The 12,389-nt window shown below is 41.8% G+C and overlaps 1 protein-coding gene across 1 annotated transcript in view; it reads left to right on the top strand.

The window, feature by feature from the left end:
* Nucleotides 1-11,110, top strand: part of LOC145395647 (solute carrier family 49 member A3-like) — a 63,266-nt gene extending 52,156 nt beyond the window's left edge. Inside the window, exons 10-13 of the mRNA XM_080269216.1 lie at nt 1,221-1,373; nt 8,641-8,797; nt 9,621-9,749; nt 10,941-11,110. Coding sequence (XP_080125342.1) covers nt 1,221-1,373; nt 8,641-8,797; nt 9,621-9,749; nt 10,941-11,110 — 609 coding nt within the window. The remainder of the gene's footprint in view (nt 1-1,220; nt 1,374-8,640; nt 8,798-9,620; nt 9,750-10,940) is intronic.
* Nucleotides 11,111-12,389: the final 1,279 nt, after the last annotated feature.

Below are 12,389 nucleotides of genomic sequence, written 5' to 3'. Positions count from 1 at the left end.
TGCAGTCTCCACATGCTATTAATTCGCTTATGATACAGTGTTGTGTGTGGAGGGATTAATCTTGGTCTTCTGTCCTTTGGTTCTTTCTTCCTTGCATTAAGAAAGAAAATGCTGGCCTAATTAACCATGTCACCACCAGGAACTCTTGTAGGCTGAGTAGAATTAACTAGAGGTTGCAAGAATAAGCAAGAAAAAGACGTGACCGTACAAAAGCGATAGAGTGCGGTGTAGACACAAGAGGACACACCGCCTAAACTTTACCCTGACGAGTTTCGAACCCTTGCGAGTCTTTCGCCACAGCATGCCTTGGACTACACTTTAAATAGGAGAGCCCACCTAACCCACACTGACAGCATGGCACAAAGCTACAAGATGGATACCAAGCTTAAGGGACCTAAGCTACGAAGAAAGACTAAAGAAACTGAATCTACCAACACTACAGGAGCGAAGGAAAAGAGGTGACATGATAATGCTATATAAGTGCATATCAGGGAAGGAGAAAATAGACATAAATGATTACTTAACATATGGAGAAGCATCAGCAAGAGGACACTGCAAAAAGCTGCATAAGAAGAGAGGTGATAAAGACGTAAGGAAATTCAGTTTCCCAAACAGAGCAATTGATCAATGGAATGCACTACCGAATGAAATAGTGTGTGCCAAAACAATTCACAAATTTAAGGATATGTACGATAAATATAGTTTAAGACACGGGACAGTACGAGCTTGACTCATTCCTGTAAAGATACAATTAGGTCAGAACAATTAGGTAAGAACAAAGCTACTCTGATCTCCTAGGGTTGATTTAATTCACATACTGCTATACATAACATGCTGTGTACCTCTTACTATCGACAGGCAGTGGTTTACATCCTTAGAAGAGAACAGTAAGGTGCAATATGCCTAATAAATTTCTGAGGCACAGGTGTTTCGAAGCTCTCCAAGGTAATAATAACACGATTCAGCATGTAGAATTTTAGTTTTTGGTTCCTACGCTCCTCATGGTGCAACGTAGGATTGGATGATGAATGAATGGATGGATGGAACTTTAGAGAGGCATTTGGATGGATGGATGGATGGAACTTTAGAGAGGTATTTGGATTTGGAGGGGAGGCCTATATCCTTCACTTACTCCTCCACAATAAAAAGTTGCCTCTAAGCTGAGGAAACTATCGCGAAGCAGCAAAATAAACCCACACACTAACCAGGTATTGTCTCAGGTGTTCAGCGGTGGAGTGATGGCGATGGCGATCCTGTTTGGCCTTGTCGGGTCTGCTGTGACGGGGATTCTGGCCGGTCGTTCCCAGGCCTTCACACCCATCACCAAACTGTTTTATGGATTGGCTGCCGTCTCTATTATCCTACAGATGGAGGTAAGGCGCCTTAGGGTAGTCTATATCATGCAGATGGAAGTAAGGCGCCTTAGGGTAGTCCATGTATTGCTCTTCGTATGTCACTACCTTGAGAATTTTTGCGTCCTGCAGGAGTGGTGTGTTGTGTCTGTGTGGATGTTGGTCTGTGTGGATGTTGGTCTGTGTGGATGTCGGTCTGTGTGGATGTCGGTCTGTGTGGATGTCGGTCTGTGTGGATGTCGGTCTGTGTGGATGTCGGTCTGTGTGGATGTCGGTCTGTGTGGATGTTGGTCTGTGTGGATGTTGGTCTGTGTGGATGTTGGTCTGTGTGGATATTGGTCTGTGTGGATGTCGGTCTGTGTGGATGTTGGTCTGTGTGGACGTTGGTCTGTGTGGAGTTTGGTCTGTGTGGATATTGGTCTGTCTAATTGCTATATTATTTTGATTAGTGGGATGTTTACATGTTCGTCTGTCTGGATGTCATTTTCTTCATTCCACAAGCCTTTTCACATTTTCTAGTGCCAGTTCATTCTTCATAAGCTTTCCAGTGACGTGTAGACTTGCTGTAGGTGTTATTAGTCTCGAGATTTGCATGATACAAGCAAAGACATGTTAGAGTTCTACCTTGCTTCACTACCTTTAACGATTAGAATACCAAACGCTGATGGAATGAACTCGGCTGGCTTAACAATTTGCATTTATGTCTGCTGATGTCGTAACTCGTGAAATATTTCCTATGATCCCAGCTATATATATATATATATATATATATATATATATATATATATATATATATATATATATATATATATATAAACCTAATCTAAACTAGAAAGGGGTACATAGTTTAGATTAGGTTTATATATATATATATATATATATATATATATATATATATATATAAACCTAATCTAAACTATGTACCCTTTCCTACCTTGACCTAGCCTAACTTAACCAAACTTCAACTAACCTTAATTACCAGCCTTAAAGTTTACTAGGTCCCGTTAGTTTTTCCACCTGGATCTTGATTTTTTTTTTTTTTTTTTTTTTATGTGTCCGACTCTGGGCATAGGCTTCACAGCCTGCTATCAAGGCCCAGCAGTCCTCCTACATACCATACACCTCTACATGTCACCACTTCGGCACTAACACCCACCGTCCATATTGAATACATGCTAGGGCTGTCTCATACAGGACTGGTGTATTGCTATTAGCGGGGGTATTTTTACGACATGTCGGCGGGTCTTCTGTTGGTTTAGAGAAGTTGACTATTAGGGCCAATAACCAGGCTTCAGGAGTGGTGTGTGAGGGTACCCGTCATCCATTCACTCAGTGTAGTGTTGCTCCAGGAAGCCATGTACAATGCTGGGTGGTAACCATACAACCAAATAATGGGGTGATGTGGAGCCTACAATGGTGTCCCTGTTAACTGGGTGGAGGGAGCGAATACCGTGTTCATCCGAGAACCAAACCTCCACATTCTTCCCCGCACCTTGCTGTGGTGAGGCGATGTCTATTGCAAGGGATCGTTGGTTCACTGCACGGGATGGCCTGGTAGGGCCAGCTGCTTGCCTGCGGGTGATGGGTCTGCTCAGCCAGACGAACTGGGGTTAATCTACTTCTCCTATCACTACCACCACCACCACCAACATCATGCACCAGGCGATCATAGTTTCTGGTGATCTTTGAAGAAACAGCATGTTTTTCCCGCTATCTGTGCTTTCTGAAGGCTCTGAAAAGCAAAAAGAAAAAAAAAATCATATGCTCATAACCTTACTTTCTTCATGTAACTGTTTAGTTCTCGACATTCCCTTTGTAGCTTAAATTAATTTACAGGAAAACGTTTAAATATTATAAATCATTGACAGTCACAGTAGAAAAAAAAATGTATTGCACTTTATGTTTAAGTATCAGTAAAAACATGACAATTTTTTGTTTCTGTAAAAGACACACAGGCAGCCTGTTGCCTGTGTGCATCCTCCGTGCGTCCCGCCAAGCCATGTGGTAACTACATGATTTTGGCCGACAGCTATTATACGTAATCCATACGTGTTCCCTACGTGTTAACAAGTGGGTTGGTGGAGGGTTAGTGCCCCTCCCAGTAAAACAACTAACTCAAAGACAAATGGCCACCACTTAAGGAATTCTGGCTTCTGGTTATTGATAGAAACAGATAGCTACCACCAAGTGCGAGCAACACAACTTTTTGTTATTGACATCCCATAACAGGTACTTTGAGGTATCATGTATGCCAAAGGGCAGCTCTGGAACTGTCTTCCTCTATCTGTATTTCCTACTGCCTGTGACCTCCAGAGTTTCAAACGCAGTGTATCCAGGCATCTGGAAATGAGTGGATCTTGAATTTTGCTCTGTTATCTTGCTTTTGTTTTTTCTTGAAGGGAACAATCTTGCAGGCATCTGGCATTTGGTTCCTTCTTCCTTGCATAAAAAAAAAAAAAAAATACATTTGGTATGATGAGCACTAAATTTAACGCTGAATATGTGCTTATATTTTTTAATCTATTGAAAATACAAAATATATTTCAAGATAAAAATTCCCACGTGATAAACACCCAAACCTACCGCCAGCTGCAAGGAAGAAGACTACCCTGTTTTGCAGCACGTATGTGTGATGAAACATTGCTTCAGGCTTTGTCTGCCATGTAACAGGCATCCACGCCAATGTGACTAATAAAAAAGAAAATAGTAGTAGTAGTAGTAGTAGTAGCAGTAGTAATAGTTGTGTATAGCGAGAAGGAAAAAGTGGATGTCAGATGAAACAAGGAATGCAATTCAGAAAAGGAAAGAGGGTAAGTTAAGAAGTGAAGAACAACATGTTGATGGCCAGGTAGTTGAAGTACTTAGAACAAAGTACTGGAGTTTACATTCTGAAGTAAAAAGACTCGTTAGACGTGATAAGAGGAGGCTATATGATGAAAAGGCGACAGAGACAGAAATTAAATTAAGTAAAAATGACGGGCAGAGCACAAGAGCAGCGTATCAGGCCATAAAGGAGTTAACTGGGACTGAAAAGAGAAGGAAGGAAATACCTGTACGAGATAGAAATGGTAATTTGATGACTAAAGATTTGAATATAAGAGGAAGGTGGAAAGAGCACTTTGAATCTGTTCTAAATAGACCAATCCCAGCTGAAGAGGACATTTTGCCAGTCGAGAGAGATTTGCAGATAGAAACAGGGGATATAACTTTGGAAGAGGTAGCAAAATCTATAAAGGAGTTAAAAGAATTTTAAGGCCCCAGGAGAGGATGGAATATTCCCTGAAATGCTTAAGGTGGAAAATGACGAGTTGATGAATGCGCTTTTGAAACTTTTTAATGTGGCTTGGGATAATGGTGGAATTCCAGAAGAGTGCAAAAATGGAGTGATTATAAAACACCAGAAAAGGGAGATTTAAGTGTGTGTGGCAATTGGAGGGGGATAACTTTGACACCTGTAGTTGCAAAAGTCTTTTCCAAAATCTTGTTGAACAGAATAGAGCCAGTAATTGATAAAATTTTAAGAGAAGAACAAGTGGGATTTAGAAAGGGTCGAGGTTGTAATGATCAGATTTTTACTGTAAGGCATCTAATGCAACAAGCTAATGAGATGAAAATGCCACTTAGTATGTGTTTTGTGGATTTTGAAAAGGCGTTTGATAGTGTTTCACGTGGAGCTATGTTGAAAATTATGAGATTCTATGGTATACCAGAAAAGTTTGTAAATATTATTAGAAGCCTGCATGAAGGTACTTTTTGAGTGATCCATTTCAAGTTAGGTCAGGAGTGATTCAAGGAGGAGTTCTTTCGCCATTGTTGTTTGTTTTGGTTATGGATTATGTTATGAAAAAGGTTGTAAGGAAAACATGTGCAGGATTTAACTGGAAAGAAAATAAGAAGCTGATGGATTTGGACTATGCTGATGATATTGTACTGATTTGCGGAAGTATTTACGAGATGCAGAGGGTGCTTGATTGTCTGGTGGAGGAAGGAGAAAAAGTGGGATTGGTAATAAATTGTGGAAAGACTGAAATTATTAATATGAACGTGGAGAACCAAATCGATTGTGTAATTGGGAATAATGTGGTGAAGAATGTAGAAAACTTTAAATATCTGGGAACGATTGTATCATCTAATGGATCATTAAACAATGAAATTGAGGAGAGGATTAGACAGGCTTGGCGAGCTGTTGGAATGTTGAAATCTGTTTGGAATAATAATATGCTTTCGGTACATACTAAAGTGAAAATTTACAAGTCCATGGTTAGACCAATTTTAATTTACGGGCATGAGTCATGGTACAGTACAATTGCAATAGATCAGAAAGTATTAGGATTTAAGAATAAAATACTGAGAAGGATTCTTGGGGTAAAGTGGCAAGACAAAGTTACAAATGCAAGAGTAAGGGATATTACGAGAGTGGAACCAGTTAATGAATATGTGAGACTGTCTCGCTGGAAGTGGCTGGGGCACATATACAGAAAAGAAGGTAGTTTAATACAGGATGTGCCAGAGTGGACTGCTAGAGGAAGAAGAAGTAGAGGTAGGCCGAGGGAAACCTGGTTGAGGACAATGAAAAAAGAAGCAGGAGAGGGGTGCTGGTGGGACCTGAAGGAGATGGCAAGAGACAAATATTGGTGGAGAGAGCTCATTGAGGCCCTATGCATCCCGTGGGGTGCCACAGGAAATGATTGATTGATTGATTGTTGTTGTTGTTGTTGTTGTTGTTGTTGTTGTTGTTGTTGTAGCAGCAGCAGCAGCAGTAATGGTGGTAGTAGTAGTAGTAGTAGTAGACACAGATAAGCAAGGAGCGTGAAGCAAGACAAAAAGACCAGCTGCAGCACATAATCGAACATCTAACACCAGACCAGTGCAGAAGAGTTGAAATTGCACAGGAGGTTGGGGCATCGAACTGGCTGACAACCCTGCCTCTCAAGGCAAAAGGCTTCCACTTCAACAAACAAGAATTTATTGACGCCATAGCCTTGAGATATGGGTGGCCAATAGAGAACCTACCTCAACACTGTGCCTGTGGCACTGCCTTTGATGCAAACCATGCAATGGTATGCAAGAAGGGAGGCTTTGTTTGCATCTGACACGATGAAGTACGCGACCTCACTGCCAAAATGCTGCAGGAAATATGCCATGATATCACGATTGAGCCAGCTCTGCTACCCCTGGACGGCGAGCACTTCACCCACAGAACAGCAAACACATCACTTGATGCAAGAGTGGATGTCAGTGCTCGAGGTTTCTGGACACGTGGGCAGAGGGCGTTCTTCGACATTAGGATATTCGATCCCATGGCAGCATGTCATCGTGAACTCTCTCTCGAAGCTGCACACAAGAGGAATGAACAAGAAAAAAATAGAAATTATCAAGAAAGGATCCAACATGTGCACCACGGTCGATTCACTCCCCTCATGTTCACGACATCAGGTGGGATGGGTCCAGAGGCAGTGAGATTCTATTCGAGACCGGCAGAGGTTCTTTCTGAGAAGAAACGTCAACTGCAGAGTTCTGTTATGGCCTGGATGAGATGTCGGCTCTCAATCTCCCTCGTGAGGTCTGCTCTGCTATGTCTCAGGGGCACAAGATCATCAGCCCTCAGGCCTGTCTCTCTGGCGGGTATGGATTACGAAGCTACAGTGGTCGAGAGTCACATAGACCAGAGACTCCAATAGTTTAATGTCTTTATTTACAATGTAATATCAATAAAAAAAAAAAAATAATAATAATAGTAATAGTAGATGTTTGGTAACCACAGCCGTTGGCGTGCTTGGGGCCAAAGGATTGTAATATGAGGGTTAGTGTTAACCTTCACATTACAACTCCAAATGGTGAACTGTATTAGCAAGGTTGGTTTTGATCTTCACAATATAATTCACCAATGGATGGAGGTGATTTTTAGAAAAAAAAAAAAATAGTAGTAGTAGTAGTAGTAATAGTAAGAAGAAGAATAGTGGATGTGAAATACATTGTCAATCATTAATACATTTTGTATGAATTGTGGATAAAAAACTGATCATTGTGTACCTTTCTATAACAATTTTATAAAACTAGGATATTCTTTCTGCAGCCCAATAAAGTATAAATATAAATGTTCAGTAAATCAATGTTCGATAATCACCAACACGTAGCATTATTTGTAAACGAATATTTTAATTTATAATATATATGCCAAATCTGACAAAAATTAATTTAAAAGATATATATATTTAACAGTAAAAAATATCTTCAGAATCAAAGTAAAGAGAAGTGGTCCTTGAATCTATACCAAAATCATAATTCAGTTCATCGACTCAAAACACTTGTCTATGCCTTGTGTAAAATATTGTGTTTATCATGTAGTATCGTTGTCAGTCGTTTCCTGCCTCGTCACACTAAAGCAAAACTATACCTAAACTCCTGTCGACTTAGTTATTACAGCAAATCAAACTGGTCTTCCTCAGAATAATTTCCCCCCAGACTTCAGCCTACAGTGGGTCAGTCTCCAACTATCACAGATTTATTATCAATGGAGGACACCTGTTTTGGAGTATGGAAGCTTTATTTTAATTTGTTTTTCCTTTCTCTGTTCATCTTCTTAAAAAATTGGTATGATCAATAGGTCAACACAAACTGCCACAAGCTAAACCTAACTAAACTAACATGCAAGTAACAAATGTTCTTGGTGGCCAACGAACCCATCTTAGCAGCAGAAGTATAGCAGGATTAGAGTGCTTTGTTCTGAGGGCCTTTGCAGTTAGGCTGGAGCTGGCTGTGTAGACAATAGTAGATTTAAAAGGAAGTATTTCTAACCCAAACTAAAGTATAGCCCAGTAGAGCCCATCCCAACTTATTCCAACCCAGCCTAGCTTTGACTAACCAACCTGACCTATCACAACGCATCCCTTACAAACCAAACCATTTTTTTTAATGTGTCCGACTCTGGGCAAAGGCTTCAAGGCCTACGCCCACGACATATCCCCAAGGCCCAGTAGTCCTTCTACATCTCCACATGTCACCATTTCTCCGCTAACCGTCCATATTGAATACATGCTAGGGCTGTCTCATACAAGACTGGCGTATTGATATTAGCGGGGGTGTTTTTATGACATGTCAGCGGGTCTAAACCAGCCAACTTAACCTATCCTAACTCACTCTAACCCAGGCTAACTTTGACTAACCAAACCTAACCTATCCCAAATCCTTCACAAACCAAACCAACCCTAACTCATCCTAAACCAGCCAGCTTAACCTACCCTAGCTCATTCTAACCCAGCCTAGCCTAACCTCTCCCAACCCACAGCTGTTCCTGGTACCCAGTCAACCTGTAGCAGTGGCGTGGAGTGCAGCCATGTTTGGGTTTTTCGGGGTGGGAGCGTACCCTGTAGGACTGGAGCTGGCAGTGGAGACAACGTTCCCTGTGGAGGAGAGTATCAGCACAGCCTTCATCTTTATTGCTGGTCAGAAGTATTATTGTCTTTATTGTTGGTTAGAAATATTATACAAACTCTATATACATACCCTACTGCACTATCCAACAGCTTACCCTACTGCACTATCCAACAGCTTACCCTACTGCACTATCCAACAGCTTACCCTACTGCACTATCCAACAGCTTACCCTACTGCACTATCCAACAGCTTACCCTACTGCACTATCCAACAGCTTACCCTACTGCACTATCCAACAGCTTACCCTACTGCACTATCCAACAGCTTACCCTACTGCACTATCCAACAGCTTACCCTACTGCACTATCCAACAGCTTACCCTACTGCACTATCCAACAGCTTACCCTACTGCACTGTCCAACAGCTTACCCTACTGCACTATCCAACAGCTTACTCCACTGCACTATCCAACAGCTTACCCTACTGCACTATCCAACAGCTTACTCCACTGCACTATCCAACAGCTTAAAGCTCTAACACTCACTTCTTTCACAGCGTCTCTTGTTATAATATTACCCATTATATTCGCGCCGCACGACTCTGAGGTTGTCATTATCGTACCCTGGCAACCTACCATTCAAAAGTGCGCCCGATTTCGTATCATATTATACACGAATCATATTATTATGCACGAATATATTATACACGAATATTATTATACACCAACATATTATACACCAACATATTATACACGAATCACTTGCGTCTCATATTATACACGAAATCGGACGCACTTTTGAATGGTAGGTTGCCAGGGTACGATAATAACAACCTCAGAGTCCTGCGCCGCGACTATAGTGAATTAATCTTTTTTTTCTTTTTTTCAAACAGCCCAGATCCAAGGCGTAATAATGATAACCATAGTGACGCAACTGTCCCGTGGTCTCAGTCCTCGCTATGACGATATTCAGGTCTGCACTGCTGGTCTGGACACCGACCTAGAGCCCAGAGACTACACAGGTATTTCTTTGCACAATTTCTATATTAATTCTGCTACAGCTTAGACTACGTGGGTATTTGTAGTCCCAGTTTCTGTATTAATTCTGTTACAGGTTAGACTACACAGGTATTTCTTTGCACAATTTCTTTATCAATTCTCTTACAGGTTAGGCTACACGAGTATTTGTAGTCTGTTTCTGTATCAATTCTGTTACATCTTGGACTACACGGGTCTTTGTAGTCCAAATTTCTGTATTAATTCTGTTACACCTTTGACTACACAGGTATTTCTATGCACAATTTCTGTATTAATTCTCTTACTGGTTAGGCTACACAGGTATTTGTCGTCCCAGTTTCTGTATTAATTCTGTTACAGGTTAGACTACACAGGTATTTCTCTGCACAATTTCTGTATTAATTCTGTTACAGGTTAGAGTAGCAATGCAACATACAGGCTAACTGACACCCTCACCAAACTGGCATATACTAAGGGTCTCCAAGTGAACCTGAAAAGGATGCTAATACCCACATTGCAGAAAAAAATGTTAACATATAAGTGATACTAATGATAATATAAACAAAGTCTCCTTTAACTTTTATATCTATCTATCTATCTATAGCTCGACGCCCTAATCCCGCAAAAGGGTGGCTGCAGACAAAGCGCCTCCATGTCGCTCTGTCACCCACCATATGACTGCCCTCCCCCCCAGCTCAGTCCCCCCTCCCTCATATACCTCTCAACTCCTTCCCTTCACCTCATCCTTGGTCTAACCCTCCCTCTCCCTCCCTCCACTTCACCTACATACACACTCTTGGTCAGTCTTTCATTCTGGTCAGTCTTTCATTAGGAGAAATACCTCAGTGTATTTCTCCTAATTCTCTCTATCACATCCACATTCACACCACAAGGTTCCTTCACTTCTTCATTCGTCAACCTGTCCCTCCATGTCACTCCACATGCTCCTCCCTCCCTCATATACCTCTCAACTCCATCCCTCCACCTCATCCTCGGTCTCCCTTTCCCTCTCCCTCCCTCCACTTCACTCACATACACTCTCCTCGTCAGTCTCTCACTCTCCATTCTCTCCGCATGTCCAAACCACCTCAGTGTATTTCTCCTAATTTTCTCAATCACATCCACATCCACCCCACAACGTTCCTTCACTTCTTCATTCAACCTTTAACTAACACTATTTCTCATTTCTCTGGCAGTGTCGCTAATGGTGGTGATGAGCATAGTGAGTGTGGTGGCGACTTCCTTCATTGCGTTCTTCAAGACCAGGTACAAGAGGCTGGAGGCGGAAAGGTCCTCTCCTCAGCACCACGACCAACACGACCTTCCACTGCCATCCACCACTAATCCAACACTGGGGCCTGATTGACGTGTAAAACTGTCACCACCACCACCACCTTTGCCCTTCACAAAAACGAGGATGTATTGACCTGTGCAACGCCAAGGTTTATACGGGCATACTGTGGCTCTATCTCCATGACCCCTTGACCTGTATAGTCTTCAATTAAGGAAGCTCACTAACACCTCTTCCTATGCGATTTACTTTGCTTATTACTCCTTAATCTAATGTGTTATTTAAATCATTCAAATACCACCATACTCAGCATAACATACAAATTGATATTACCCAGACACATACAAAAATAAATCGGTTAGGGATAGGTGTTAGGGAGTTCCATAACCGATCCAAACAGGGACACTTTACCCTCTCCTAGACTAACACAACCCCGGCGCCAGAAAGACAATATATTCCTGCCACTTGAATCCACATCCCTGCCAGACCTGCTCAAAACACTTACATGAACCGTCAGCTTAAGACACCAAGAATATGATTTAAGTTCTTATTCTAGTCAGGTGAGGAAGCTCCCTAATACCTCTTCCTTAGCGATTTGTTATGGACGTGGGTAGGTAATATCCTGTACGTTATTTGTGCAGAGTATGGTGACTTTGGACAGGACTGGTGTATAAAATTATCACTGCCATCTCGACCTCTCATCCCCTTCCCAATCAGCACTACACTGGGGTTGCTTGGTTGGTTGATAATATAAACACTTCCAATACTCACTTCCCTACCATAACAGTGTATCACCTAGACTTGGCTGATGTTATACTTAAAACCACCAAATCGACGTCTCACCTCCTTCCCAGACGAACATAAAACCAGGACTTGACTGACGAAAATAAAAACATCATTCCCACCACAACCCCGAATCTTCAAAAACCCACACAACACAGGGCTCTGACTTAGAATTATCACCACTGCCAACACCTCTCTGAACTGCTACATAAAACTGACACAGACACCTCTTTATCCTGATTTACTTCCTAGATTAGCACCAGACATGGTTGACATACGTATCTATCACCACTATCACGACCCCTGGACTTCCACACCAACGCAACACCAGGTCACTTACGTATACATGCAACACCACAACACCACCCCTAGACTTCCACACCAACGCAACACCAAGACACTTATGTATGTATGTAACACCAACACAATCAGTGACTCCCACACCAACGCAACACAACGGCAAAACTGATGCACAACACAGTCTCCCCTACCCAACTCCGAATCACCATGCAACACAAACGTATATATTCCTACCAACAGTAAAAACCATCAGCTTATTAGACCAACGTAA

Source organism: Coenobita brevimanus, chromosome 32 (assembly GCF_032717465.1).
Source record: "Coenobita brevimanus isolate Jiangsu-jjx chromosome 32, ASM3271746v2, whole genome shotgun sequence".
Taxonomy (NCBI): domain Eukaryota; kingdom Metazoa; phylum Arthropoda; class Malacostraca; order Decapoda; family Coenobitidae; genus Coenobita; species Coenobita brevimanus.
The sequence above is the reverse complement of the archived record's forward strand: the minus strand, read 5'-3'. Positions and strand labels throughout refer to the sequence as shown.